The 25,936-nt window shown below is 33.8% G+C and overlaps 2 protein-coding genes across 2 annotated transcripts in view; both read right to left on the minus strand.

Annotated features, from left to right (window-relative positions):
- Positions 1 to 2,194: 2,194 nt before the first annotated feature.
- DMP1 (dentin matrix acidic phosphoprotein 1) lies at positions 2,195 to 11,110 on the minus strand. Its single transcript, XM_051966714.1, has 5 exons — positions 11,057 to 11,110; positions 9,908 to 9,955; positions 6,292 to 6,324; positions 6,048 to 6,095; positions 2,195 to 3,667 (listed from the first exon to the last, which is right to left on the minus strand). The coding sequence occupies exons 1-5, from the start codon at positions 11,108 to 11,110 to the stop codon at positions 2,195 to 2,197; spliced, it is 1,656 nt and encodes a 551-aa protein (XP_051822674.1).
- Positions 11,111 to 23,461: 12,351 nt separating this feature from the next.
- The window catches only part of DSPP (dentin sialophosphoprotein), a 56,455-nt gene continuing 53,980 nt past the window's right edge, over positions 23,462 to 25,936 (minus strand). The window contains exon 9 of the mRNA XM_051966715.1: positions 23,462 to 25,906. Within this exon, the coding sequence (XP_051822675.1) occupies positions 23,462 to 25,906 (2,445 nt within the window). The remainder of the gene's footprint in view (positions 25,907 to 25,936) is intronic.

The raw sequence follows: 25,936 nt of genomic DNA on the forward strand, positions 1-25,936 counted from the left end.
ACTATGTTTATATAAATAGTTATAAAATTATATTCTGATATTAAAACATATTATATATACATACATACATGTATATCTCTATATTTGTATATATATACAATTATATATATACAATATAATTAATATTAAAATTCTTATGTTAATTACAATGCATTATAGAGAAATTCTTTTTGCATCCTTAACTCAGCACACACAAAAAATACATATAAAACACCAAGTAGTTCCCACATTGTTGAATAGTGTTATCATCAGAACAAATTAATAAAGTATTAACATGCTTGACCAAGTCAGAATGGACAGAGTAAGAGTGCATAGAGTCAAAAAAGGAAAGTATTGTTGCCTTTGGGATCAAATGTTCTAAAATATTCAAAAGGAATATTTGTGGAAGATGAGATCATCAATAAAAATCATTATATAAATGCTTTAAAATTTGTGAGGCACTTTATATATACATATATAAAATCTCATCTTTGTTTCTTAACAGACCTGGAATTTATATATTACAGGTATGCTTCTCCCCATTTTATAGATAAATCAGTTCAGGCTCAAAGTTAACTGACTCAAATTCACATAGCTAGTAAATGTCTAAGGTGAAATTGAAAGAGAGATCTTTCTTATTTCATGTCCAACAGTATCCACTATCTCACTTTACCAAAGGGAGAGAGTATGAGAAAAAAGATTAAGGAACCTATACAAGTCACATTTAACAAGTAAAAGGGGAAATCAAAAAAAAGAAATTGTTCTCTTCTTATACATTCTGAGAGGATTCTGTTCATTGGTTTTAGGGAATGGTAGAAAGTATTAGACTTTACAATGTAATGATGTTTTATTTCTAAACTAGCTCTTTTCCTCTTTAATTTTAATTATTTTAAACCTTCAATTCTGATCATTTTGGAAAGTAATCCTTCTTATCAAGAGAATGTAGCCAGGATGATGTAATAAGTACTAAGTCTGGGTTTCCTTGAAATTTTAGATTCTGAGTCACAGGGTTATAATGATAATGATGGTGCTGAAAAAAAAAATAATAAGTTTTAGGTATTTTTTTAAAGCTGAAATGGTTACCTCCAAAGAGATAAAAATAAAAAAAAATATGTTTCAGAGATCCAATATAAATGAAGTCCTGGAAGAAAATGTCAGGAACTATAGGTTGTAAATTTATCCTTTTGTCAACCTGTATGGTCTGGTATAAAATAAGTTAACATACTATTTTATTATTCTATTTAATGACAGCAATAGAATGGAAGTTATTTAAAAATTAGTGGAAAAGGCATAATTACTTACAAGGCAAAACCAATAAAGTATCTGAATTTAAGTGAAAATTTTTGTGTGAGAGCAATTAGAAACATCATTATTAGTAATAATTACTGTTTTTAGTAATAAATAGTAATTGTTTCTTTAAAACAGGAGCAAAACAAAGTGTTCATTAAATTAAAAGCATGTGGATAATCATCGGTGTAAAAAAAGTACAGCATACACCATTTTTGGATGTTATTACCTTTATTACAAAACATTAAATATATCCTGTGTTGAGGTAACATTCCAAAGTATACATAACAAGTTCAGTTGGAGTCTATATACACAGCTTTTATTTGCTATGAGCAAAAGTTACAGCTGATCACAGAGTTTAATTCTGGCATTGCACATAATCCAAATTAAGGAACAGAAGTTCAAATTATGTTAAACACATAATTTAACAAATAAAAGAGAATCTTAGTAACTCTCACAACCCATTCCCACACACCAGTGGTTCAGAATAACTCCTTTTAACATTGATGTTTTACAAAGAACCCTTTGTAAAGGATAAAGTGGTCGGCAGAAAGAAGTCTTGTTCATTTAAACCAAAATACAACTATCCTATAATTTTTTAATGTTTTCTCCAACCAAATATTTAATCACTTAAAACTCACTTATGAAAGAATCCTCATTTTAAGGCATTTCTTCAAAACTCAAGCTATAAACTATTATCAAAATCCTTTCTTGTTTATACTATCATGGATAGTCCTCAAGCCATTTCACATTCTGTGATCTTCTATGGAAGAGTAATTTCCTACAAATGACTATGACGTCTCATTAATTATCTTCCAAAAGAAATAAATCCAAGTCATCCTAAGCTTGGTAGGATGACTAAATCAAAGCACCCCAATTTCTGCCTCCTTCTCCCTCCCTTTTATAAAAATATACTTTTGAGCTAAAGCTAATAACCATCTTGGCAGTCATTGTCATCATGGTCTCCTTTTGGTCGGTTATGATAAGTGTCAACTACCAGCTTTCTACTTTCTATCTCAATGCTTCTGGACAGGCTTTCTGATGTACTTTCACTAGAATTCACATTTTCTTTAAGCTTACTGTTTTCCTGAAATGCCCTGGCATCTTCTTCAGATTGACTATTCCCCTCTCCTTGCAACTGTTCAGAACTGCTTTCCCCACTGTCCTCCTTGGAGACACTTTGGCTCTCTGCTGATGAGCTCTGAGACTGGAAGCTTTCCTGACTAGAACTGTCTTCATCCTCAGGTGACTCTTTGCTTTCCTCTGAGGGGCTCATACTCTCCTTAGATTCACTGTTGCTTTGTTCCTCTGAGGATTCACTTTCTGATTTGGAGGACTGGGTTAGGTTGCTATCTTCAGAAGAATTACTATCTTCCTTATTAACTTCAGAAAGGCCAACACTCTCTCCATCAGAGTCAGGGTTATCACCCCGTGAAACATTTTCATTCTCTTGCTGGGATTTACTTTGCTTTTCATGAGAATCATCATCATGTTGTCTGGAGTCACTGCTGAGATCCAGCATATTTTGGCTATCTTCCTGAGACTGACTGTTGCTGTCTTCTTGGGATTTGCTTTTGCTGTTTTCATGGGATTCACTGTTTTCGTGGGATTCACTGTTTTCACGAGATTGACTGTTTTCACGGGATTCACTGTTTTCACGGGACTGACTGTTTTCACTGGATTGGCTCTTTTCTGCAGAGTCACTCATGGCTTCTTCCATGGTATTGCTATCATTAGTTTCATCCCAGTCATCCTCCTCTGAGATGCGTGCCTTTTGGAAGGATTTCCTGCCACGCTGTCCCATCAATTGGCTCACATCAGAATCTTGTCTGCTTCCCTTCTGACCCTTTGTCTTGTTAATCTTTTTTTTTCTGTAATTAATCATTCTGGAATTGCTTTTCATGCTACCCACCATGTCTGCATCATCGCCTTGCATTCCTTCATCATCAAATGAAGAATCATCTCTGGAGTTGCTGGAGCTTGGTTGACTTCCTTCCACAGTGAATTCATCACTATCACTCTTATGGACCTCATGACTTTCATTCTCTTCTTCAAGGCTTCTGCTCTCACTCTGACTGCTTTCGTCACTGACAGCATTGTGACTGACATCTTTCCCATCGGCAACCCTATTTCCGCTGTGTAGAGTCATGTCAGAATCATCCTCACTTCCAGGCCACAGGTTTTCACCTTCTTGTTGATGTCTTTCCCTGGACCCTTGACCATTGTCTATATCAACAAAAGTGTCATCTCCACTGTCATCTTCATCATCATTCTTATCATTATCTTTTCCTCCACTCTTAAAGGAGCTGTCAGATAGTCTATAAACAGACTCTTGATCAGTAAGGCCCATGTCTTCCTCTGATTCAGTACTATCACTGAAGTCTATCCTATCTTCATTTGTCTGCATGGAGGAATCAAAAGATACAATCAGCTGATAATAATTCAGAGACCAATCATCTAATTAGTGGATTTTCTAGACCCACTATTTTTATTTTTTTTCCTTCTTCCTTTTTTCTTTTGGCCATTTCGCTATTCCTTGACATTTTTACCTTTTTTTTTTTTTTAGAAAATTTTGAGAAAAAAGGAAAAACATCGACCACCACTTAGTCACTTTTTGTAATATATAAACTACTGAAAAAACTGTGTGGAAATTAAAGGTCTTTGATTTCTATCCTAGTTTTATAGATTTAGAGTTGAAGGAGACCTTGAAGAACATAAATCCAACCATCTTATTTCACAGATGAGAAAATGAAGCACAGAAAAGTTTGAGTGACTAGCCCAGAAATATATGTCTAGGACAAGTAGTAGGACTGGGATTTGAATCTAGGTTGCATAACTCCAGATCTGGCAGTTTTCCCCACACACACACTATAAGTGTCATTTATTAAGAAAACTTATTCTTTAGAGAAATTTTTCAGTTAATCATTTGTGAAGTAAAAAATTGTTTTGTAAGGAAAAATAATTCCACCTCTGTATCTTTATACCAACTGAGCTTTTTGTCTCCTCACCTAGAACCTGCTTCCTTATCACCTCCTCTTTTAGTGGTTCTAGCTTCCTTCAAAAGCTCCTCTCAAATGCAACCTCCTCTAAGTAATTCCTGATGCTTGCCCTTCCCCCTCTTCCCCAATGCTAGTGTCAACATCTTATTACCTCATATTTTGCATACATTTTATAAACGTGTGCCGGTTATCTCTTTCAATAGAATGCAAGTTCCTCGAGGACTATTTTACTTTTGTCTGTACATGCCCATCACATAGTATAAAGTTTGACATATAGTAAGCACACATGAAAGTCACCATAGGAAAAAAACTTTGGGGAGGAAAGAGTTTGAAACTACTGTTTACAAAATAAAAGCATCAGTAGTGCTCATATAAAACAGCTCTTTCAAATTACACATTACAAAATATTTTCTCCATGAAAACCTTGTAAAGTAAAGATATTAAATTATTACCCCAGTATTACATTAAAAGGAAATTGAAACTCAGAAAATGAAATGACATTTATGCTTGTATATACAAACATATGTGCCACAAATATAGATACAAACATGTCACTTAATTTCCTGAGTGTGTGTGTGTGTGTGTGTGTGTATATATATGCGCGCACACACGTGTGTGTATGTTTGACACAGTCAGATAATTAGTAAGTGCCAAAGTTAAGTATTAAACCTAGATCTCCAGGATCCTGACCAAAGTCAATTGCTCTTTGCACTATAATATCACACTGTCATCTGGTCATTAGCTACTGCTTGTAGAAAGAAGCTTCAGCAATTATATTTTTCAGTCATGAAAAATGCAACATGGGACTAAGATCTCTCATATATTATGTCATCAGATTGGCAATGTCAGATGTCATTTTATTCCAAGTATGTCACAAAGTCGGTCATCCTGGAAACAAATAAGATTTCTAAGAAACTATGTGAACCACTCAGAATTCATTAGACTCTGGAAAACTTTTTTTTTTTTTTGCTTTTCTGCTGATTAGTCAACTGCTAGGGCTCCACTGTACAATATCTCTTCCTTACTTATTGGAGCCCTGGTTTCCATCATCCTTCATATCAAACTTGTATTCATTGACTTCATATCTTAGGGTTGTAGGTCTAAAACCAGAAGGAACCTTAGAAACTATTTCATTCAATTCTCCTCATTACAGATGAGAAAACTGATGACTTGGAAGGCTAAATGATTTCCTTTTAAGTCATATAATAGTTGGTGTTCTAGAACTCCAAACTCTTCAATGCTTCAATAATGCTATTCAGTTATAAAAGCATCTCTCCTTTAAACATGATCCTCAGATAATTAATTTAAAAGTTTTTGATGAATGAGGAAGTGAAGATATTCTTTCATTTGTGTTTTCTGAAATATTTTGGGAGCATTTCTGAAATTTTAGTTATTTCATAATGGACAATAATTCTCTAGCATTAATGGAATTTTCTGTGTCACAAATGTCACCAATTACAAAATAAACAATTTTAGGATGATCTCTGAGCTCATCTATAATATTACTATGTCTAGATTAGTAGCACTTGTTTAAAAAAATTTTAATTGGAGGAAACTTCTGACTATCAAAGTCTATAGGTTGTTTCTCCCCCATCCTCAACCCAACATTCAAAATAAAATACCAAAATGTGTTAAATGGCTTGTTTTTCCCTTTTTGGTACTCAGAACTATTGACTTTTCATGGTTAAAAAAATTATATTTAGAACTGTTTCCATATAATTTAAGTCATCACCATGTCCCTCAATGCATAAATAACTTAAATGTTAGGAAAGATTTAATTACCTGTTCCTTTGAGCTATCTTTACTTTCTTCTGATGACTCACTACTCTCCTGAAAGAAGAGAAATACAATTCCAAGTTACTTTTTTTTTCCCTTTTACCAGTCATAGGAAAAAGAAAAAGGATCTCGTCTCCATTGCTTGAGGTTCAGGTGTATTATATTTCTCAGTGCCATGATGTGGCTCAAGATGTACTAAAGATTGTTTTAGGAAGAACATGAATCAATATAACAGGAAGGAGATAATTACCAAGGATAAAACTGGTGTTGGCGCCAAATGATCCTGCAGAAAGAGGAAGAAAAAAAACAAGTTACTTTTATATAAAATTCATATGTCACTACAAAGTTTAGAATAATTTTAAGTGATTTGCCTCTTCCTTACATATTACGTGAATAATCTGAAGATTTGTGATGGCATGGTTTTAAAGCAAAGATCCCTAAGGGACTGAATAAAGAGTGAAGTATAAGAAACAAGGAATAGTCCAAGTTATATCATCTTTAAAACAGCTATTTTCAATGTTAAGTTTAATAGGGCACTAACAAATTCAGAGCATCACCAAATCTGTTTTTGGATGCTGGCAGAAAAATGAATTCTTGAGGAATCCAATAAGGATATTTAAGGATCCTCTGAGTCATAAATTAAACCCAGCAAATCATTACTTAACACTTCCTATCTGTAACACATCTTAAACATGTCACTGTTTGATGTGTTTTATGTTCCAGACATTTGTTAAAATGTGACAGAAGCAACCACTCTCTAAGTAGTTGTAGGCTGTTCCCTTGTTTGACAACTCCAAGATCGCACCTATCTAAGGGAAAGCTAATGATGGATTTAAGCTGTGCTTTGTTACAGTGAAATTATGAACCATCTAGCAGAATATGATTTTGATCAACTGTAGTATGGAACTGAGAGTAAGACAGTAGAGGCTGAGAGGGAAGATGTCAAAAGGAGAATAAAAAGAAGTATGTATTTATTTATGACTCAAATTATTCATTTAAAATTACTTTTGAATAACAATGACAAGAAGGACTCAGAAATATTTTGCATATATGTAAACATTCATCTACAGATGAATCTTGGTCTAATTCAGGCTGTCCTCATCTCTCATTTGGATAATATCATCCTAATTGATCTTCCTGCCTCATCTCTCTCTTCTCCAATCTATTCTCCATACAGTTATTTTCCTAAAGTAAAGACTGAGCTTATCACCTACTTAACTCAGCAAATTCTTTTGGTTTCCTATTATTTCTAGGATGAAATCTAAATTCTGTTTGACATTTAAATCTTTTTCATAAATCATCTCAACTTAATCTTTCCAACCTTCTTATGCCCAAGCTCTTCATGCACTCAAGCCTTTTTGCTATTATTCCTATAGAGCACTTCCTCATCCATCTCCAGGGTTTGCACTAACTCTTCACCACATCCAGAATGCTCTCTCCCTTGTTCCTTCATAATTCAGCTGAAACATCATCTCTATAAATGATCACCTTGGATTTACTTTTTACATATTTTAAAGATATTTCTGCAACACCTAGTTTACTTGGCTCTCCCACTGAAATAGTAGATACTGTTATTTTGAAGTTTGGGTTGCTAGGTGGTGCAATGGATAAAGCAGGTTTGGAGTCAAAAGACTTATCTTCCTGAGTTCAAATCTGGTCTCCGATATTTACTAGCTGTGTGACTCTGGGCAAGTCACTTAACCTTCTTTGCCTTGGTTTCCTCATCTATAAAAAGAGCTGGAGAAGGAAATGGTAAACTGTTCCAGTATTTTGGCCAAGAAAACTCTAATGGGGTCATGAAGAGTTGGATACAACTGAACATAATCTTTTTAACTGTCTCCCTTACTAGCCAATGACTATTTTATTTTTGCCACAATATTGGGCACATACTAGGCACATACTAATAAATACTTGCTTTTTGTATTTATTTTTATTTGATCACAAGACTATAGACGTGGAGCTGCAGGGATGTTGGGATCATCTAGTCTAAATCTTTCATTCTGCATAAGAGAAAACTGAAGCTCAGAGGGATTAAGTGATTACCAAAAGTCATACAAGTAGTAAATGGAAGAATTGGAATGTGAATCAAGGTCATCTAAATCCAAATTCAGCATTCTTTCCATGATACCATACGGTTGTATCCCCAAATAAAATGAAGGAATCCTTGAGGATATAAATTATTTCACTGTCTCATCTTTGTGTATTAAATACCTACTACATAATAGTAAATCATTAATCTCATTGGTGTAAAAAAGTTGTTTCCAAACTATGTTGGTTACACACCTATATCCATTAAAATTTTTTATTGTGAACCCCAAAAAGATTATTTTTACTTATAAATTATCTTTATAGGGAAAATGATCTATTAGTACAAAAATATTTAGAGCAGCTCTTTTTGAAGTAGCCAAGAATTAGAAATCAAGAGGATACTCATCAATTGGGGCTAAACAAGTTGTGGTATATGGTTGTGATGGAAATTATTGTACTAGTTTAAAATTACAAGCACGATTATTTCAGAAAAACCAATATACTCACTAAATATAGTACTGTATAATAACTATAAACATAAAATTTATACAGAAGATAAATTTTTAAATAGACAATAGGAAAATGCTAGATTTTGCTGAATAGGGGAGCCAAGTAACATGATCAGACCTACATTTTAGGAAAAATAACTTTGGCATCTAGGTAGACGTTAAAATTGAGGAAGAGAGACCAATTAGAATGCTATTGTAATTGTTCAAGCAAAAATGGATGAGAGCCTAAAATAGGATTGTGGCTATATGAGTAGAGAGAAGGAAACAGATGCAAGGAATGTTGTAGGGCTGGAAACAAAATAATATGTCAACTGATCAGATATGTGGGGTGAGTGAGAATGAAGGGTTGAAGATGATATCAATTTTATAAATCAGCAGGGTGATGGTGTCCTCAGCAGAAATAAGAAAGTTTGGAAGAGGGGTGGATTTGGGAGGGAAAGATAATATGATTAAACCTGAGATGAATCCAGCTATGCCTATTTATCCTGTGAAACTCCTATGAGGTGTACCACTCCAAATGAAAAATAGGAATGAAATTCTCACTTGCTGATGACTATAACTCCATTATGTCTTCAAGAGGTACCTGCAAAAGCTACTAGGTGACATGGGGAGCAGAATATGAGAATGTAAAGAAGAGAAATTATTTTTCCTATAGTACTTGCATAAGTAACTGCTATGGGTTCCTGGTTGGGATATAAGTGCCTCAGAGGACCTACACCCAGTTCAGAAAGGGGGAGAAAGAATCTTGTACATGGAACAGATACTGGGGAGTTTGGAAGGATAGAAAGGTGAATTTCTTTGGAGACACATCCAATGATTGTCTATCACTGAGAAAGTGAAATAAGATTCATCTTCCTATTCTTTGATTACACATTCCTTGGGGTTAAATCGGACAATGATATAAATATCAGCCCCTTCACTGGCACCATGAGGTTAATTTGCCCAAGATTATATTGTCATTACATGTGAAAGGCAATACTTAAACCCAGATCTTTTTGACTTTCAGAATGACTCGATATACTAAACCATGTTGCTTTACTCACTATACTATATATTCACTAAATCATCAATTTGGTTTCTAACTAAAGAATAGCTTTCCATGCCAGTTATGCCCATTCAAATGGCTCAAAGACTTTTTAATTGTGTGATTTAGGGAAAGTCACTCAACCTGTATTGCTTCAATTTCCTCTTCTGTACCCCAATGTTTGTTGTAATGATCAAGTGAATTAATGTTTATAAAAGCACTTAGCACTGTGCTTGGCACATAGTAGATACTATATAAATATTACTACTACTACTACTTATCACTATTATTACAGTTCAACTTACCTTCACTTCTTCAGAACTCTCAGAATCTGTGTGTAGATATCTGGCTACCTAGATCAATGGAAAACTTATAGTTAAACACAGAATATTTTTCAAGGAGGCATTTGCTTACATATGGCATTCTTAAACCACCCAACCTGAATGCACACTACTTCCCCACTTTCCCCTACCAAATAGAGATGACTAAACTTCCTTTCATTAGCTGTATAGCTGGAAGATGCTATTTTTTTTTAATTTCTAGATTAGGACAGTCTTGCTTTCTTTCCTGTGTGTGTGTAAGTGTGCTCTTTCCTAATATGTCCAGAAAGTAAATCTCACAGAGTTCACCTACATCATGGGAGTCGTAAACTAAACTGGGAAAAAGGAAAACTTTCTCCCCTTCTTTCATTTTACCTCATGGCTCAGAGAAATGGACCCGGGGTATTTTTGTTTCTGTTCTATTTCATTAATCTTCTCAAGTTTAGGTGCAAGTGGTTGTATCCAATAGAACTGTGAATTTGAGCCATAATGAGGGGCCTTGGGTTCAGGAAACCAGTCAGAAAATAATAGCCAGACCAGGAAAGAAACCCTTGAGAACCAAGGGTGCTTAAGATTTGAACTCAAGTAGGGCTTTGACCTTGGAATTTAGAGTTGTATTCTGGAAGAAGTAAACTAAACAAAGAACTTAATCCCTCCTCATCTTCTCTCATCTCTCCTCTTCACCAAAACTGAGATGATATAGAAAAGGATTAAGCCCCATGTACCAAAGAATGATTTTGTATCTTTTAATTTTAACTTTGAAATAAATATTCTTTTGCAAAGGAACTCATATACACATATGTACATATACACATATATGTAAATACATGTTACCTTTATATTTCATTAATCTTGCAAGGGAAATTCTACCAATGTAAATTAGGTTTATGACTAGTCTTAGAGACTTGCCCCAAATTAACCAACCAAAATCTATCAGAGACAAAGTGGAACCCAGTTTTTTTGTGATTCCAAGGCCAACTCCTATCTCCCATTTTACTAAACCACAGATGCCATACATGTATGACACATATGGAAACATCATTAAGTATCTTTTATTTTACCCAAATGGAGCAAGTTTGATGGTAGTTATATTTTTGGAAAATTTTATTCAAAAATTGCCAAGCTAGTACTTACAGGAAGAGCACAGGATAAACCCCAGAAGAAAATTAGCAGGAAAGTGGTCTTCATAATTGGTAATTAAGATGCTTTCAACCTATAAAGAAGAATGTAAGTGAAATAGTCTATGTAGAATAATAAAATATCTCATCACATAAAAGCTATTTAATTCTGAACATTTAATATTTAGAAAGTCTCATTTGTAACAAATTCTGTAAGTTTCAAAGTCTGAATACTTTGGAATTGGAGCCATCATTTACTGCTTTCATTTTCTTTCAAGTAAATAGGAAAAAAGAAATCCAAGACTCTTCACTTACATAAGGATTATGAAATAAAAGAAAACTATACTATATTCTTAAATTTATTCTAGCCCCACTAAGCATTTGTGAATGATCATTTTTCTTCATACAAAGGCCACTGGGAATTTTAGAACCACAGTGATAATTTAGAGGCCAAAGTGGGTGGGTTTCTATTTTAATTTGGAAACAGTATGTTTGTTATGTTATTACAAACTATATATTATTACAAATTTATATGTCTACCAAGTAGATCTACATAAAGTATTCCAGGTCTACCAAGTTCTAATGTCTGTTTTTAGTATGGAAGTTATACTACCTAATTAGTTATTTGTAAATATCTTCCAGATTACTGAAAAAAATCTAAAAATCCTAATTGTTTTCCCATACATTAAATATACATATAAGGAATATAGCCAAATATGGCCTTTTCCCATCTCATGATGACTTCACTAATAATTCAAGATATAGTGGAACAAAAAAAAAGTTCTAAAATTTGGTCTGTTCTGTTTGTTCAAAATTAAGAAAAATATTAATAAAACTATGTAAATACCTGCTAAAGATATTTGGAAGTCATCTCCATTGGTATAATAATTCAATTCATGGCATTTGAATTATGAGAAAGGAAAGAAAGGGGAAGAAAAGGAAGGGGAGGGAAGCAAAGGGAGAATGGAGAGGAAAGGAAGAAGGGGAAAGGAAAGAAGGAAAGGATAAGAAAAAGAGGAAGGGAAGAGAAAGAAAGAAAAGGGAAGGAAGGAAAGAGAAGACAGAAAAGAGGAAGATGATGATAATCAGTAGACCTTTAGAAGGAAAAATATCTTATAATTTAATCTCTTAATTTGTCTATTTCATGTGGCAATCTTTATGTGTCTCAGCTTTGCCCATGACAAAAATGAAGGGATCATCTGTGCTCTTTATGCACATACTACCACATGGAGGATAGATTAAACTTGGTGAGCTTGTGCCTAGATCCCAGGCTGTGTTTCCAGTTTTGTTAATTTTCCCAAGTAGTTGATTAAACAATAGCTTTAAGGTGGAGGCTTGGAGGTCTAGGATTGGAAATGACCTAACTAGTTCAAGAGATCCATAGATTCTAAGTCCAACGAATAGATCTGGTTGTTACCAGAAAAAATTTCTTCAGTAAAAAAGATAGGTTCAAGCCTGACTGTTTTATCAGCAGATATGTTAGTTTGCAGAATTGTTTAAACATTCAGGACCAAGATGAAATGTAAAATACCACATTAGCAGTCCTGCATAAACATATTTAACATATGTAGGACTGCTTGCCATCTAGGGGAGGGGGTGGAAGGAGGGAGGGGAAAAATCGGAACAGAAGCGAGTGCAAGGGATAATGTTGTAAAAAAAAAAAAATTAGCCTGGCATGGATTCTGTCAATAAAAAGTTATTATAAAATAAAATTTAAAAAAGCAATCCTGCATATTGTTTCATGTTCTGATAAAGTTTAAAAATCAGTCATCTGAAAGTGTTTAACTATAATTATAAATTAAGATATTGAATCTTATTTTAAGCCTTACCTTTCACTTATGAGAGTTGTTTGTGTTTTATTTGTGTGAATAAATACCTGGCTCTTGTTAAACATTTCTATTTTCTCTTTTGAGGAAAACCTAGTCATAATCCTAAAGCTAAATCTTAAGCAATTTGTCATGGAGATTTAACTAGCCAAATTATATGACTAAAGGAAACCTCACTTCCATCTTCTTAGAAATCAAGCTTCTTTAATACTGAACCCAGTCTAGAAAGCATGCCTGACTTCAGAGCAAAGACTCCCTTTAGGGAGAGGGAATGAGAGTATCTCAGGCCTTGTGGGCTCCTCAGAACCTCTTAAATAAAAATAGTAGGATCATTAACTAAGAGCTGACAGAAACTTTAGAAATCATATAATCTAATTTTCTTTTTAAAAATGAGGAAACTAAGATCCAGAGAAATAAAATGTTAGCTCAACATTCACACATACACATGGAAATTTGAAATGTTCCCTATAGCCACATTATGGGTTAACTATGTCTAGAGAAAAAAGAGAATGATAAAAATTTCTCAAAATTTCACATGCAAATGATATACACTCCAGAATTTAAATGGTGCTCAGGTGACTCTATGTGAAGGAAGAAGCTGAGAGATCATTGATGAAATTGTTTTAGTAAACTGGGAACCAGTGATATGAATTAAAAGTCATTAAAAATGTGGGTTTCATCTTGCCCTTATTCATTAATAAAAGGGGACATTGTTGATTAAATTTGAAGTGAGATATGGAGGTGGGTGGAAAATGACATGGTCTCAAAAAATTCTATTTTACTCCTTTAAGTTACTTCTTGGCAACTTCAAGACTAATAATTTATTCCCGTTAGCCACTGGGGATATTTAATATACCAAAGCAATACTTTGCTAAGAGTGTGGTAAGCTTGGCAAGCACTAGGATGAGTTATGTCATAAGTTATGTTTAAATTTCAGTGTTTTTGATGGAAGTGTTTGACTTCTCTAGTGTTACAGATTTCTAAGTGAAAAATAAAAGTAAATATTAACTATCACAATGAAATACACTCAAACCAGGTAAAGATTTTCTTCTGTACATAGGCAAAATCCAAGAGCCTGCAAAATTACTGACACACAGACAGGAAGCCTGCCTTCCAGATCTTTGCCATCAAGAGGTTCTTGGCAAGAAAAGTATTTCACACTGTAAACATCATCAATTTCTATTTAGGGCTAAATTTATGATTTAATTGTTATGAGAAATTCCCATGAGGAAACTTTCTATAATACAGATTGACATCTTCTCTGCCTCTTTTAAACAGCTTCAGAGGGTAACTGGGGCACTGAAAGGTTAAGTGATTTATCCAGTATATGTCAGAGATGGGACTTGAACCCAGGTCTCCCTAAATCCAATACTTGTTCTCTATCTCCTTTGCTATATTATTTCATCTCAGATGCTTAGGTCTTTTTACATTTGTGCCACAAACTCTGTAACTCTGTAAAATAAAGATTTACTTGCAAGAAGATAACTTTTTGACATTTGTATAGTTTTATATACAACATGAATTATAATGTAATTTGATGTGACTATCTTCAATGAAGATAATTTGGTATTAGAGGCGCATTTGAACAGAAATGAATTTTAATGTTATCCTCCACTCTCCTTTCAAGCCCTAAACTCTAAGCTTAGACTATCAAAGACTACGCAAGGAGAATATAAGTTCTAGCAGATGCTACCAAACTAGAAGATCTACAGGTACATTATTCAGGAAGCAGCCTAGCCTTATTCAGAAATATTTTTCATCAGATTAACTCCAGATGATGAATTCTTTAGCCACATTCAATTCTCAAAGACCAACACATAATATTCAATACATGTTTATTGAATTGAATTGCAAAGGTCATGTGCTAAGCCATAGATGAGATTTTAATATGCATCACTGGGACAAGCACTTATACTCCTGTAATCAGAGATCCTTGATTTAAAAAAAAAAAAAAAATCTGCATTTGAAAGAACATAGGCAACTGGTAGAATCTAAGATGCTTGGAATAGGTTTCTGCTCTCTACTTGGAGATGATAAATTAGAAGAATACAAATTCATATTAGGCATTTATTCTGGATTTAATACAAATGCCTGGGATTATCCCCAAATCCATATTAATCCACCCAGTCTCCTGTACTTTCCATAACTTATGCCATATTATGTTTGGTTTGATGATCTTTGAGGTGTTATAGATTCAAATGTGTTCAGTATTTAGTTGAAAGTATACTAAACATTTATACTAAACTTTTCAAAAAGCATGAAGGTTGAAGAAAGGGGTTTCTAGTTATTCCTCGGTAAACAAGAAAATCCAGTTAACCAGAACACAGAATTCACTGAAAATTCTGACTTTTCTACATTCTGCCTCTTACACATGGGGCTGTTGAATAACCCTCAGAAGACAAGGTTTATGAAAACATAACATTGACATAAATGTACTTGAATGACTCACAACCTCTTTGGGCCTCTGTTTCCTCATTGAGGTTATCTCTAGGTTGCTTTCAGTTCTAAATCTTACGAATAATTATAGGATATTTGGAGAAAAATGAAAGGATGGATATTCTGGACCTGTGGTGTCATCAGTTGTAGAGAACTCCACTGACAGATCAGCAACTCATTTATAATTTAAGGCCTTAGAAATTTGCCTGGGACACTGAGAGGTCAAGAGTCTTGCTCATGATCATTTAGTGTGTATCAGTGGTATCCCTGTGTATCAGAGATTTGAAATAATGTCTCCCTTTTGTCCTATAGTACATTTTTTCCTCTTGGCTCCCTTTCTCCTTTTCCTGAAAAGATAGGATCAGATATTTAAAAATCAAATCATAAATAGAAAACAAATCATTTTTCTATTTATCAGTAGATAAGTCTTTTTTTTCATCTAATATTCAGCTAATATTCCTTTTCTCCAGTTTCACTGTAATGAATAATTATTGAATGTCTTTTGTATGCATAGCTTCCAATTAAAGAATTTTCTCTGATGATCAAGTCATCCTTATTCATTATGGTACAAGATTTTCAGTATCTGACAGGTAATATCTATTATCCAAGAATGTAAAACTTCAATTTGAAATTTCCTTTGTAGAGTTTATTCAAACCAAATCACAATCTTACCTCCTCTGGCCTCATTTTCAGTAGGCCTTCCCTCTAATTTAGTTAGAAAGCCCTGACTTCTGAAGATAATTCACATTTAAGTATTCTATAGAGATTAGATAAGTGTATCATAGAAAGAAATATGTACATGCATCTCCAAATATGCTCTTATTGAATTTATATATCCAGAGTCAAGAGCAAGAGAGATGATATATGGAGATGTTTAACAGAAAGCAACTCTATTCATCATTACATCTTTCCTTTTTCTTTTCTCCCTTCAGCCTATTTATCACAAAGCACAGATTAAATAGTTTCAATGTACAAGTACATTCAACTTATTATTTTTGCATATCTATAAATAAATTTTTAAAGGACTTACAAATTCCCTTCCTTTGTTGCTTCTTCAGTTCAAAAATTCTTTCTCCAGAAAATCACCAAATATTGGATTGTAGATCTCACCAGAGAAATGTGGGGCCAATGAAGATATTTTTTAGCTGATTTTTTGAAAATTACACTGATGGGACAAGAATTTAAACCCTGCTACTGCTCCTCAGTAGCCAATCAACCTTCCTCTTGGGATATCTGATGTCACAAAGTGTCACTGGGACCCCAGTACTCCCACACTTCCTCTTTCCTGCAGGGGCAGATTTTCCCTAAAAAGCTCTTGTGGTTCCCAAATGACTAGACTAGTTTCCATTAAATTGAATATCTTCCCAAAGCTTTGTTTTGATTTCTAAATATATGTCATTCACATCCAAGAAAGTTTGTGAGCATTATAAGCAATGACAGTGTCACCCACACACTGACAGATCCTGTCAGACATGAGGGAGGGTAGGAGGATAGGTTTCCTGTTAATGTACATTTCCAGGTTGTACATGACGGAAGCTCTATGTTTGGGCTTTGAAAATAGTAGACATTTTTCAACTATCAGTGCTGAGAATGCCTAGCCCTTATTTACTCTCCCTTAAGCCAAGTGCTTGAAAGAAACTGGGGATTTCATGGGTGATTCACTCTCCATCATTTCCTGGTGGCTTCTAATAGTTACAATACTTACCCACCACTACCAAACACTCACGAGAACCTTTAATTACTACCAGAAAGAATTTGTCTGACATGGCATCATTCCTCAAACTAGGGTTATGTCCCAAGAAATTCATAGAATAATAATAGATCAGAACCTAATAACAATATACTTACATTGTTTATCTGATTAATAATATTTAATCTTCACAATACTATGAGATAAAATAATATTATTATTCCAGTTTTACATTTATAGAAATTGAGGCTTCAAAAAGTTAAATATTTTGCCTAAGATCACATATATAAGTTAGGACTCAATAATAAGTTGAATGTTCTTAATTCTGCCACTATAAGACCCTAAAGGACTTTTAGGAAAGTAAACTGGGTTTTACATGAACTGATGCAAAGTGATTGGCAGAGCAAGGAAAAAATATATACATATTATTACAACAATATAAATGAAAATAACAACTACCACAAAAAGAGGAGAGATGAATATTGCAAAATTATACAGAATTCGCCCCAATGAAAATTTTCTTCATATTCATTATGTAGGAAAAGTGTTAACAGATGTGGAACACTACATATAATAATATATATTTTCAAGGTAATGATTTTTGTTAGGTTTTTTGTATTTTTTTCTTTTTTAAAAAAATTCTTTTTTCATAAAGAACAGCTTTCTAGGAGAGGGAAAAGAAGAAAAGATACTGAGGCAAATCTAGGAAATATAAAAACAAAAGATATCAATCCAATCTATTATTTAGATAATAAAATATCAAGCTCCAAAGACCTGTCCAATAAGAATTTCTCCAATGCCTAATTTCATTATGGAGATAATGACATGAACCAAGAGTCAAGCCAAGAAAGGCTGCAAAAATCACTTGAAGCTGATACAACCAAGAAAAGAAGGGGAAAGGGAAATGAAAGGAGAAAGAGAAATCTATTTGGAATCAAGTTGGTTTAAAACAATGAGATTCCAGGGCTTTTACTGAAGGATTCTAATCCACAGGGAAAGTTTTAAATAGTTCCACCTGAGATACTCAGGAGTTACTCATACCTATCCTGATCCAAACCTATGATCCAGAAACCATCCCATGCAACATGCATGGAATTAGGTCTGTATTCTGACTCCTTATTTTAAAAAAAATACATATGATCCATAGGCTCCTGATTGATCTGATTATATCCTCTGATTGGGACTATGTTGAAAATTCTTGCTGAGCCTCAGTAGAGTAAACAGGCTGTAGAAAATATATACTTCCCTTTCCTGGAATAGTGCAAAACATCAAAATCCAAATTTCTGATATCAAAGAAAAATAGTGGATGGGTTCTAAAAGAAGAATTTCAAGGACAAATCAGTATTGTACTTGTCAGAAAAGTATACATACCACAAAAGATCTTGGAATACTTGTATTCCACTTCCTCTACAATCTAGTTGTTTTTTGTTGTTATGGAATTAAAACTGTAAATTCATTTAGTTAGCAATTATATTTTTTATGATATTGGTATGGCCTATCCATGAGGAATGAAAAATTTTCCAATCATATAAGTAACTTTATTTAAGGAATATTTTATAATTATATATGTGAAAGTCTTGAGTATACACTGGCAAATTGATTCATGTATTTTTTTGTGTTATAGTTACTTTGAATGGCATTTCCTTTAATATTGTGTTCTTTTATATTTTGTTAATGCCATATAGAATTACTGTTTATTATTTATAGGTTTATTCTGTTTCCCTACTGCAGCTATTGTTTCAACCGATTTCTTTGTTGGTTGTCTAAGATTTTCTAAGTAAATTATCATGTTTTGTCTTGTCTTTGCTTTAAATTTATTTCTCTTGTCATTGTCATTACTAGCATTTTAAAAACTGTCAAATTTTGATACAGGAGAAAGGAGAAGAAAAGGAACATTCTTGCTTTGCTCCAGAATTTATTGAGAAAACTCTGGGTGTTGCCTCATCATGTGTAAACTGAGCTTTGTGCTTTAAACAAATCATTTCATCATATTAAGAAAGATCTTTCTATATTTATGTTTTCTAAGTATGTTAGTATAAATGAGAGTTATACTTTGTCAAAAAACTAGTTTTACTTTGCCAAAATTTTAATTTTTTTATATTTTATTTTTCTCTATTCCTATCTATATATAATGCACATTTTATTATTATCATTACATTGTATATGCTTGTATAATATTGTATTTATGTGTATATTATCATGGGTTTAAAATGTTATTTTCAATTATTATCTTATTTTTATAATATTCAACTATTGTTGAATACTTGGCATAAATCTAATTTGATGAAAGAGTAAAAAAGAGAGAGAGAAAAAAGGAGAAAAAGAAGGAGGAGGAGAAGAAGGAGAAGGAGGAGGAGGAGGAGGTGAAGGAGGAAGGAGAGGAGGGAGGAAGGAAGGAAGGAGAGAAGGAAGGAGGGAAGGAATGAAAGAAGGAAGGAAAGAAGGAAAGAAGGAGGGAAGGAAGGAGAGAAGGAAGGAAGGAAGGAAGGAAGGAAGGAAGGAAGGAAGGAAGGAAGGAAGGAAGGAAGGAAGGAAGGAAGGAAGGAAGGAAGGAAGGAAGGGAGTTTGAATAAATTGCTACAATTTGGAGAGGGCAGAGTTTTGGGGGAGAGGGGATTTCTATAAGTTAATGACAAATAAACTATGTCTAAAGTTCTCTGTGCTTTAACCTTATATGAGTCAGGTCTTAGGATTCTATTTGTCTCATTAAAAGAGTTTGAAGTGCTTTTTTCCACAAATTTAAAGAACAATTTGAGGTATAGATATTGTTCTTAAAATTTTTTTACATAATTGTCCTATAAATCTTTCTAGATAGGGGGCATTGTTTGGGGGTTTTATAACCCATTTACAAGTACTTCAATTGGTATTTCTGAAATTATTTAAGACTTTTATTTAGTGTTTTCTTAATTTGAGAATTTTATATTTTTTAAAAAATAATCTTCTATTCTTTTTGAATTCCCATTTTTGTTGGCATGTAGTAGCTGTGTCATAAGTTCATATTGTGTTCTGATTAATTATTTTGATTTGTATCTGTTATTACAATGTATTCTTTTTTTAAAAAAATACTAATTTGATTATGTTCCCTATTCTTTTTTTCATTTGATCTTCAAAGAATTGTTACTTTAAAAAAAATCATTTCTCTGTTTTCCAGTTTATTTTCACCCAATTTTCAATATTTCTTCTTTTGTTCTTATTCTAGATTTATTTGTTGGTTTTTCTAAATTATAATTACATATTCATTTAATTTTTTTCTATTTTATTAGGATATCATCAGGGTATTTTTTTTCTCTGAGAACTACTCCAGTTGCATTCAAAACACACAGTGGGTGAATTTCACTTCAATATTAAACAACAGATTTTTAAAATGACTAAGGGAAAGATTTTTAAATATAAAGGATAGGACACTTAAAGTACAAAAGATTTTTCCACACTGATAAAAAAAAAAATTACAAAAGGAGATGGAATAGTATGTTTGCCTCCCCTCAAAAAAGTAACTCAAACTGAAATTTCAAATAACACATCTTACAAAGTTTACTCTACTCAATGACAATGTGTATATTCAAATAAAGAAAAACATGATAGCAAGAGACTTTAATGTACCTCTCCCAGCCTTGAATAAATATATCAGAAAAATCAACAAAAAGGAAAATGTAGAAACAGAAATGAATAAACAGTTGGGAAACTGTACAGATTAAAAGACAGAATTTTCTGAATGGGAATATTAAAGATTATATATGCATATATACTTAAATATTTCTCAGCACCATGTGAAAGTTTTAAAAATAGACATAGAATAGAGAACGTAGAAATTATATGGCACAAAATAGAACATAGAGAAATTTTAAATTTATGCAAAAAAGCAAAAATATTAACCATATTCTTTAAAGACCATAATGAAATAAAAAATTAATACAGGGAACATAAGTAAAAGATACAAATCTAAATAGAGACTTATTGATGACCAAAAACAAATCGAAGAAACAATAGATACATGAAAGACAATAATGATGAGACAACATATATTAAAAAATTCTATCTACATGTTTTACATGTATTTCTTGTATACAACAGTTTATTGTGGATTTTTTAAAAATTAATCCATTCCCTTTTATTTTATAGAGGAATTTAATCTATTGTCATTTAGGTATCTATTTGTTAAATTTATGCTTTTTTAAATGAAATTAATACTTCATCCTTGTAGTTTATATATACTTACAATAATCTGATGGTAGTATCCTGCTTCCACAGTCTCTATCTCCAATTCTCCTCCTAAAGTTGCCCTGGCCAGTACCTTATAAGTAATAAATTCCTTGAATTTATTTTAATTAAATCCTATTTCTCATTGTCTGCCAAATTGACTGCCTGGAGATCATAATACTTCTTCCCCTAGGACCCTCATATTTGCTCTGCTTGGGCAAGAAGCAGTCTCAAGAAATATTATTCTTCTGTGGAAAAGAGGCCTGTAGAAGCACCTACTCCCTACAATCAAAACTAATTTCTTGGATCATATTGAGCTCTCCCTCAGAGAATAGGCCATGTTGTCCACTGAGCCATCCCAAATGTGTTTCACAGTCAAATGTTAGTCTATACTTGTAACTTTTCCAGCTTGGTCAGAATAGCAAGGATTTATATTCACTAACATAGCCTTTGAGAAGCTGAGTTCACCTTCTTACCACTTGAAGGCATCAGAGAAAGACTTCATTAATTTAATAAACAAGTGAAATTGATGCACAAACAAAACAAAATGCAGCTCTTTGGTACCCTGGCTTATTGAAAAGGGCAATGAATTTCAAAAGATTAGTTCAAATATGAGATGAGATATTTATGACACTATTAATTCCTTTCTCTAAACTTCAATTTCTTCATCTGTAAAATAGGATTAAGAATGCTTGCCACACACTCCCAAACCCCAATCCATGTAACTAACAACGTCCTAAGGCCATCTGTTTGAGTTATAGAAATAATCAAGCAAAGGTACAAAGAAGGTGTAAATAAATTACTAGACACCTCCATTAGAATAAGAAATTGAAGGGATAAGCTATATCAAATGATTGTAAAAGGGAGACAGCAGGTAGAGTCAACACATACTAGACTTTAAGTCAGAAAGACCTGGATTCATGTCAGTTAGGCAACCATCAGCAAATCTAATGTGGCAACTCTCTTAAGTGTAACAAGTTGATGATCTGCATAAGGGAAGGGGGTTTCTACATTGGGAGTTCTCTACCCAGATAAATTCTCAAGTCCAAATCTGAAATAAAATAAATAATAAACATTTTCCCTCATATTTCATTTTGTAGAGCATAACTAAACCTTTAAATACATCTCTGTGTTTCTCTAATTAGATGAGTTTGGGGATAAATCCTTGACTCTGAAAATTATTGGTAGTCATATAAAATCATTTAAAGGATCTTCTGAGTCCTTTGGTTGCAAACATGACCTAAGAAGGAAAAAAAAAAGAGCATCGCTAGGGAATTTTTAATCTGCTACTGATTTAAAGACCATGCCTAGGCCAAAGAAGCTTCTAAGAAGTAGATGCAATTCTTGAGTGAGGTTTAACCCTAAAAACATAAATTCATCCCAAGTAAGGCCATGTTTATATGCACAACCAGTTTTACCACTATGGTAATCAAATCCATAATATTGTGTGGCTAATTTAAAAATTATATGTGGGGAGACTTAGAATGCAAATCTCCTTGAGCCCTATGAACCATCATAGAAAGTACTTTATCAAAAGTCTGTTTATACTAAATTCCTACTGAATTGAAGATATATTTTTTTTCTTTCAGTGGATTTTTAAAATCATTACCAAAGTGTTTTAGTTTTTTAGTTTTGTTCATACTTAAAATCAAAATGCTGTCAAAGTAATTCTCTTTAGGCCACAATAAATATATTCTTTTAGAGATTAATCATACCTCAACTTTGCTTTATGAAAAGACCTTTTATCAAATATCATCAAACAATCTTTCTTCCTTAACTCAGAGTGTAGCCACCCAGAAGTCCTGCTTTCTGGAGCATGACAATACTATATACTTGTTTGTAACTATCTGTTATTGCTTAAGGGAAATATTCTATAGAACTCTTGGGAACATTTAATTCATGAAGTTTAAGTTGTTATTTGGCAAGCTAGCGAAGGTCAAGCTTTTAGGTATGGTTAACCTAATCAGTATCTCTCCACAGTTGTTTCACATTTTACTTTGCATTTGAATTTATGTTAAAACACAAAGAAATTTCAATACATTTAAACACATCTATATTTATGTAACATTTTCACCTACTAGCTTACAACACATACAGATCAAGGATTCAGAATATATCTGTTAGTTTTTCTTTTGCTCCAAATCTGGACAGTTTCTACAGTTGTGTCTGAGGTGATGCCTGACTTTCATTTCACTGAAATTTTTACTTTTTACTTTTTAGAAATTACTAGAGCTTTTCACAGGTGGAACTTACCACTTCCTGGTCTATATTCTAATCATCACTTGTTAGATGGTTACTATCACTGCCTTCACTGACACTGTCACTATCACTGTCATTTCCATTGTTGGCATTATTTTTGGACTTGCCTTGATGGTTGCTTTCATTACTGTTACTATCACTACTGTCACTACTATTATCAGATTTACTATCACTGTCACTGCTATCAGTGTCACTGCTATCACTGCTGTTGCTACTATCAGATTCACTGTCACTATTACTATTATCAGATTTACTATCACTGCTGTCACTGCTATCTGATTTGCTCTCACTGCTGTCACTACTATCACTACTGTCACTACTATCACTGCTATCACTGCTATCACTGCTGTCACTGCTGTCACTACTATCACTGCTGTCACTACTCTCGCTGCTGTCACTGCTGTCACTGCTATCACTACTATCAGATTTACTCTCACTATCACTGCTGTCACTGCTATCAGATTTACCATTGCTATCCTTACTGTCACTGCTATCACTACTATCACTGCTGTCACTACTATCAGATTTGCCATTACTATCGCTGCTGTCACTACTATCACTGCTATCACTGCTATCTGATTTGCTATCACTATCACTACTGTCACTGCTATCACTACTGTCACTACTATCAGATTTGCTATCACTATCACTGCTGTCACTGCTATCACTACTGTCACTACTATCAGATTTGCTATCACTATCACTGCTGTCACTGCTATCGCTGCTGTCACTACTATCAGATTTGCTATCACTATCACTGCTGTCACTGCTTTCACTGCTATCAGATTTGCTATCGCTATCACTGCTGTCACTGCTATCACTACTGTCACTGCTGTCACTGCTATCACTGCTGTCACTGCTATCAGATTTGCTATCACTATCACTGCTGTCACTGCTTTCACTGCTATCAGATTTACTATCACTATCACTGCTGTCACTGCTATCAGATTTGCTATCACTATCACTACTGTCACTGCTATCACTACTATCACTGCTGTCACTGCTGTCACTGCTATCACTACTATCACTGCTGTCATTGCTGTCACTGCTATCACTACTGTCACTGCTATCACTACTATCACTGCTATCACTGCTATCAGATTTGCTATCACTATCACTGCTGTCACTGCTGTCACTACTATCACTGCTATCACTACTATCAGATTTGCCATTACTATCGCTGCTGTCACTACTGTCACTGCTATCACTGCTATCTGATTTGCTATCACTATCACTACTGTCACTGCTATCACTACTGTCACTACTATCAGATTTGCTATCACTATCACTGCTGTCACTGCTATCACTACTGTCACTACTATCAGATTTGCTATCACTATCACTGCTGTCACTGCTATCGCTGCTGTCACTACTATCAGATTTGCTATCACTATCACTGCTGTCACTGCTTTCACTGCTATCAGATTTGCTATCGCTATCACTGCTGTCACTGCTATCACTACTGTCACTGCTGTCACTGCTATCACTGCTGTCACTGCTATCAGATTTGCTATCACTATCACTGCTGTCACTGCTTTCACTGCTATCAGATTTACTATCACTATCACTGCTTTCACTGCTATCAGATTTGCTATCACTATCACTACTGTCACTGCTATCACTACTATCACTGCTGTCACTGCTGTCACTGCTATCACTACTATCACTGCTGTCATTGCTGTCACTGCTATCACTACTGTCACTGCTATCACTACTATCACTGCTATCACTGCTATCAGATTTGCTATCACTATCACTGCTGTCACTGCTGTCACTACTATCACTGCTATCACTACTATCAGATTTGCTGTCACTATCACTGCTGTCACTGCTGTCACTGCTATCACTACTGTCACTACTATCACTACTGTCACTGCTATCAGATTTGCTCTCACTATCGCTGTTACCACTATCAGATTTACTGTCACTGCCATTGCTGTCACTACTATCACTACTGCCATTAGCTATGTCTCCATCACTATTGTTATCACTATCACTGTCATTATTGGTGCTGTCACTATCATCATCACTAGTGTCTGAAACACTATCACTATCTTCATCTCCTCTTTCTGGTGAGTCACTACCATTACTATCACCAGCTGATTCATCAGATTCATTAGAATCATTGCCCTCACTATTACTGATATCCTCACTTTCAGACTTGGCTTCATCATTATTGCTATTAGGATCATCTCCTTGCATAGATTCATTGTCAAAATCATAGCTTTCATCATATCCATCACTATTGCTTTCACTGCCAATGTTTCTGTGTCCGATTTTTCCTCCTAGTTTTGTTTTCAGGTTGTTTCCAATAGGTTCATTGTCAACTTTCCCTGCCACACCATGGGATCCTTTGTCAGAAATGCCATCTCCTTTACTTTTAAGAGCATCATTTACTTTCTCAGTTTCTTTAGTAGCTTCCATACCATTACTGTTGTTGGTCCCATTGTTTTCTACCTGCTATGAAAGGACAGAGAGAAAAAGTGT

Source organism: Antechinus flavipes, chromosome 6, assembly GCF_016432865.1.
Source record: "Antechinus flavipes isolate AdamAnt ecotype Samford, QLD, Australia chromosome 6, AdamAnt_v2, whole genome shotgun sequence".
Lineage (NCBI taxonomy): Eukaryota > Metazoa > Chordata > Mammalia > Dasyuromorphia > Dasyuridae > Antechinus > Antechinus flavipes.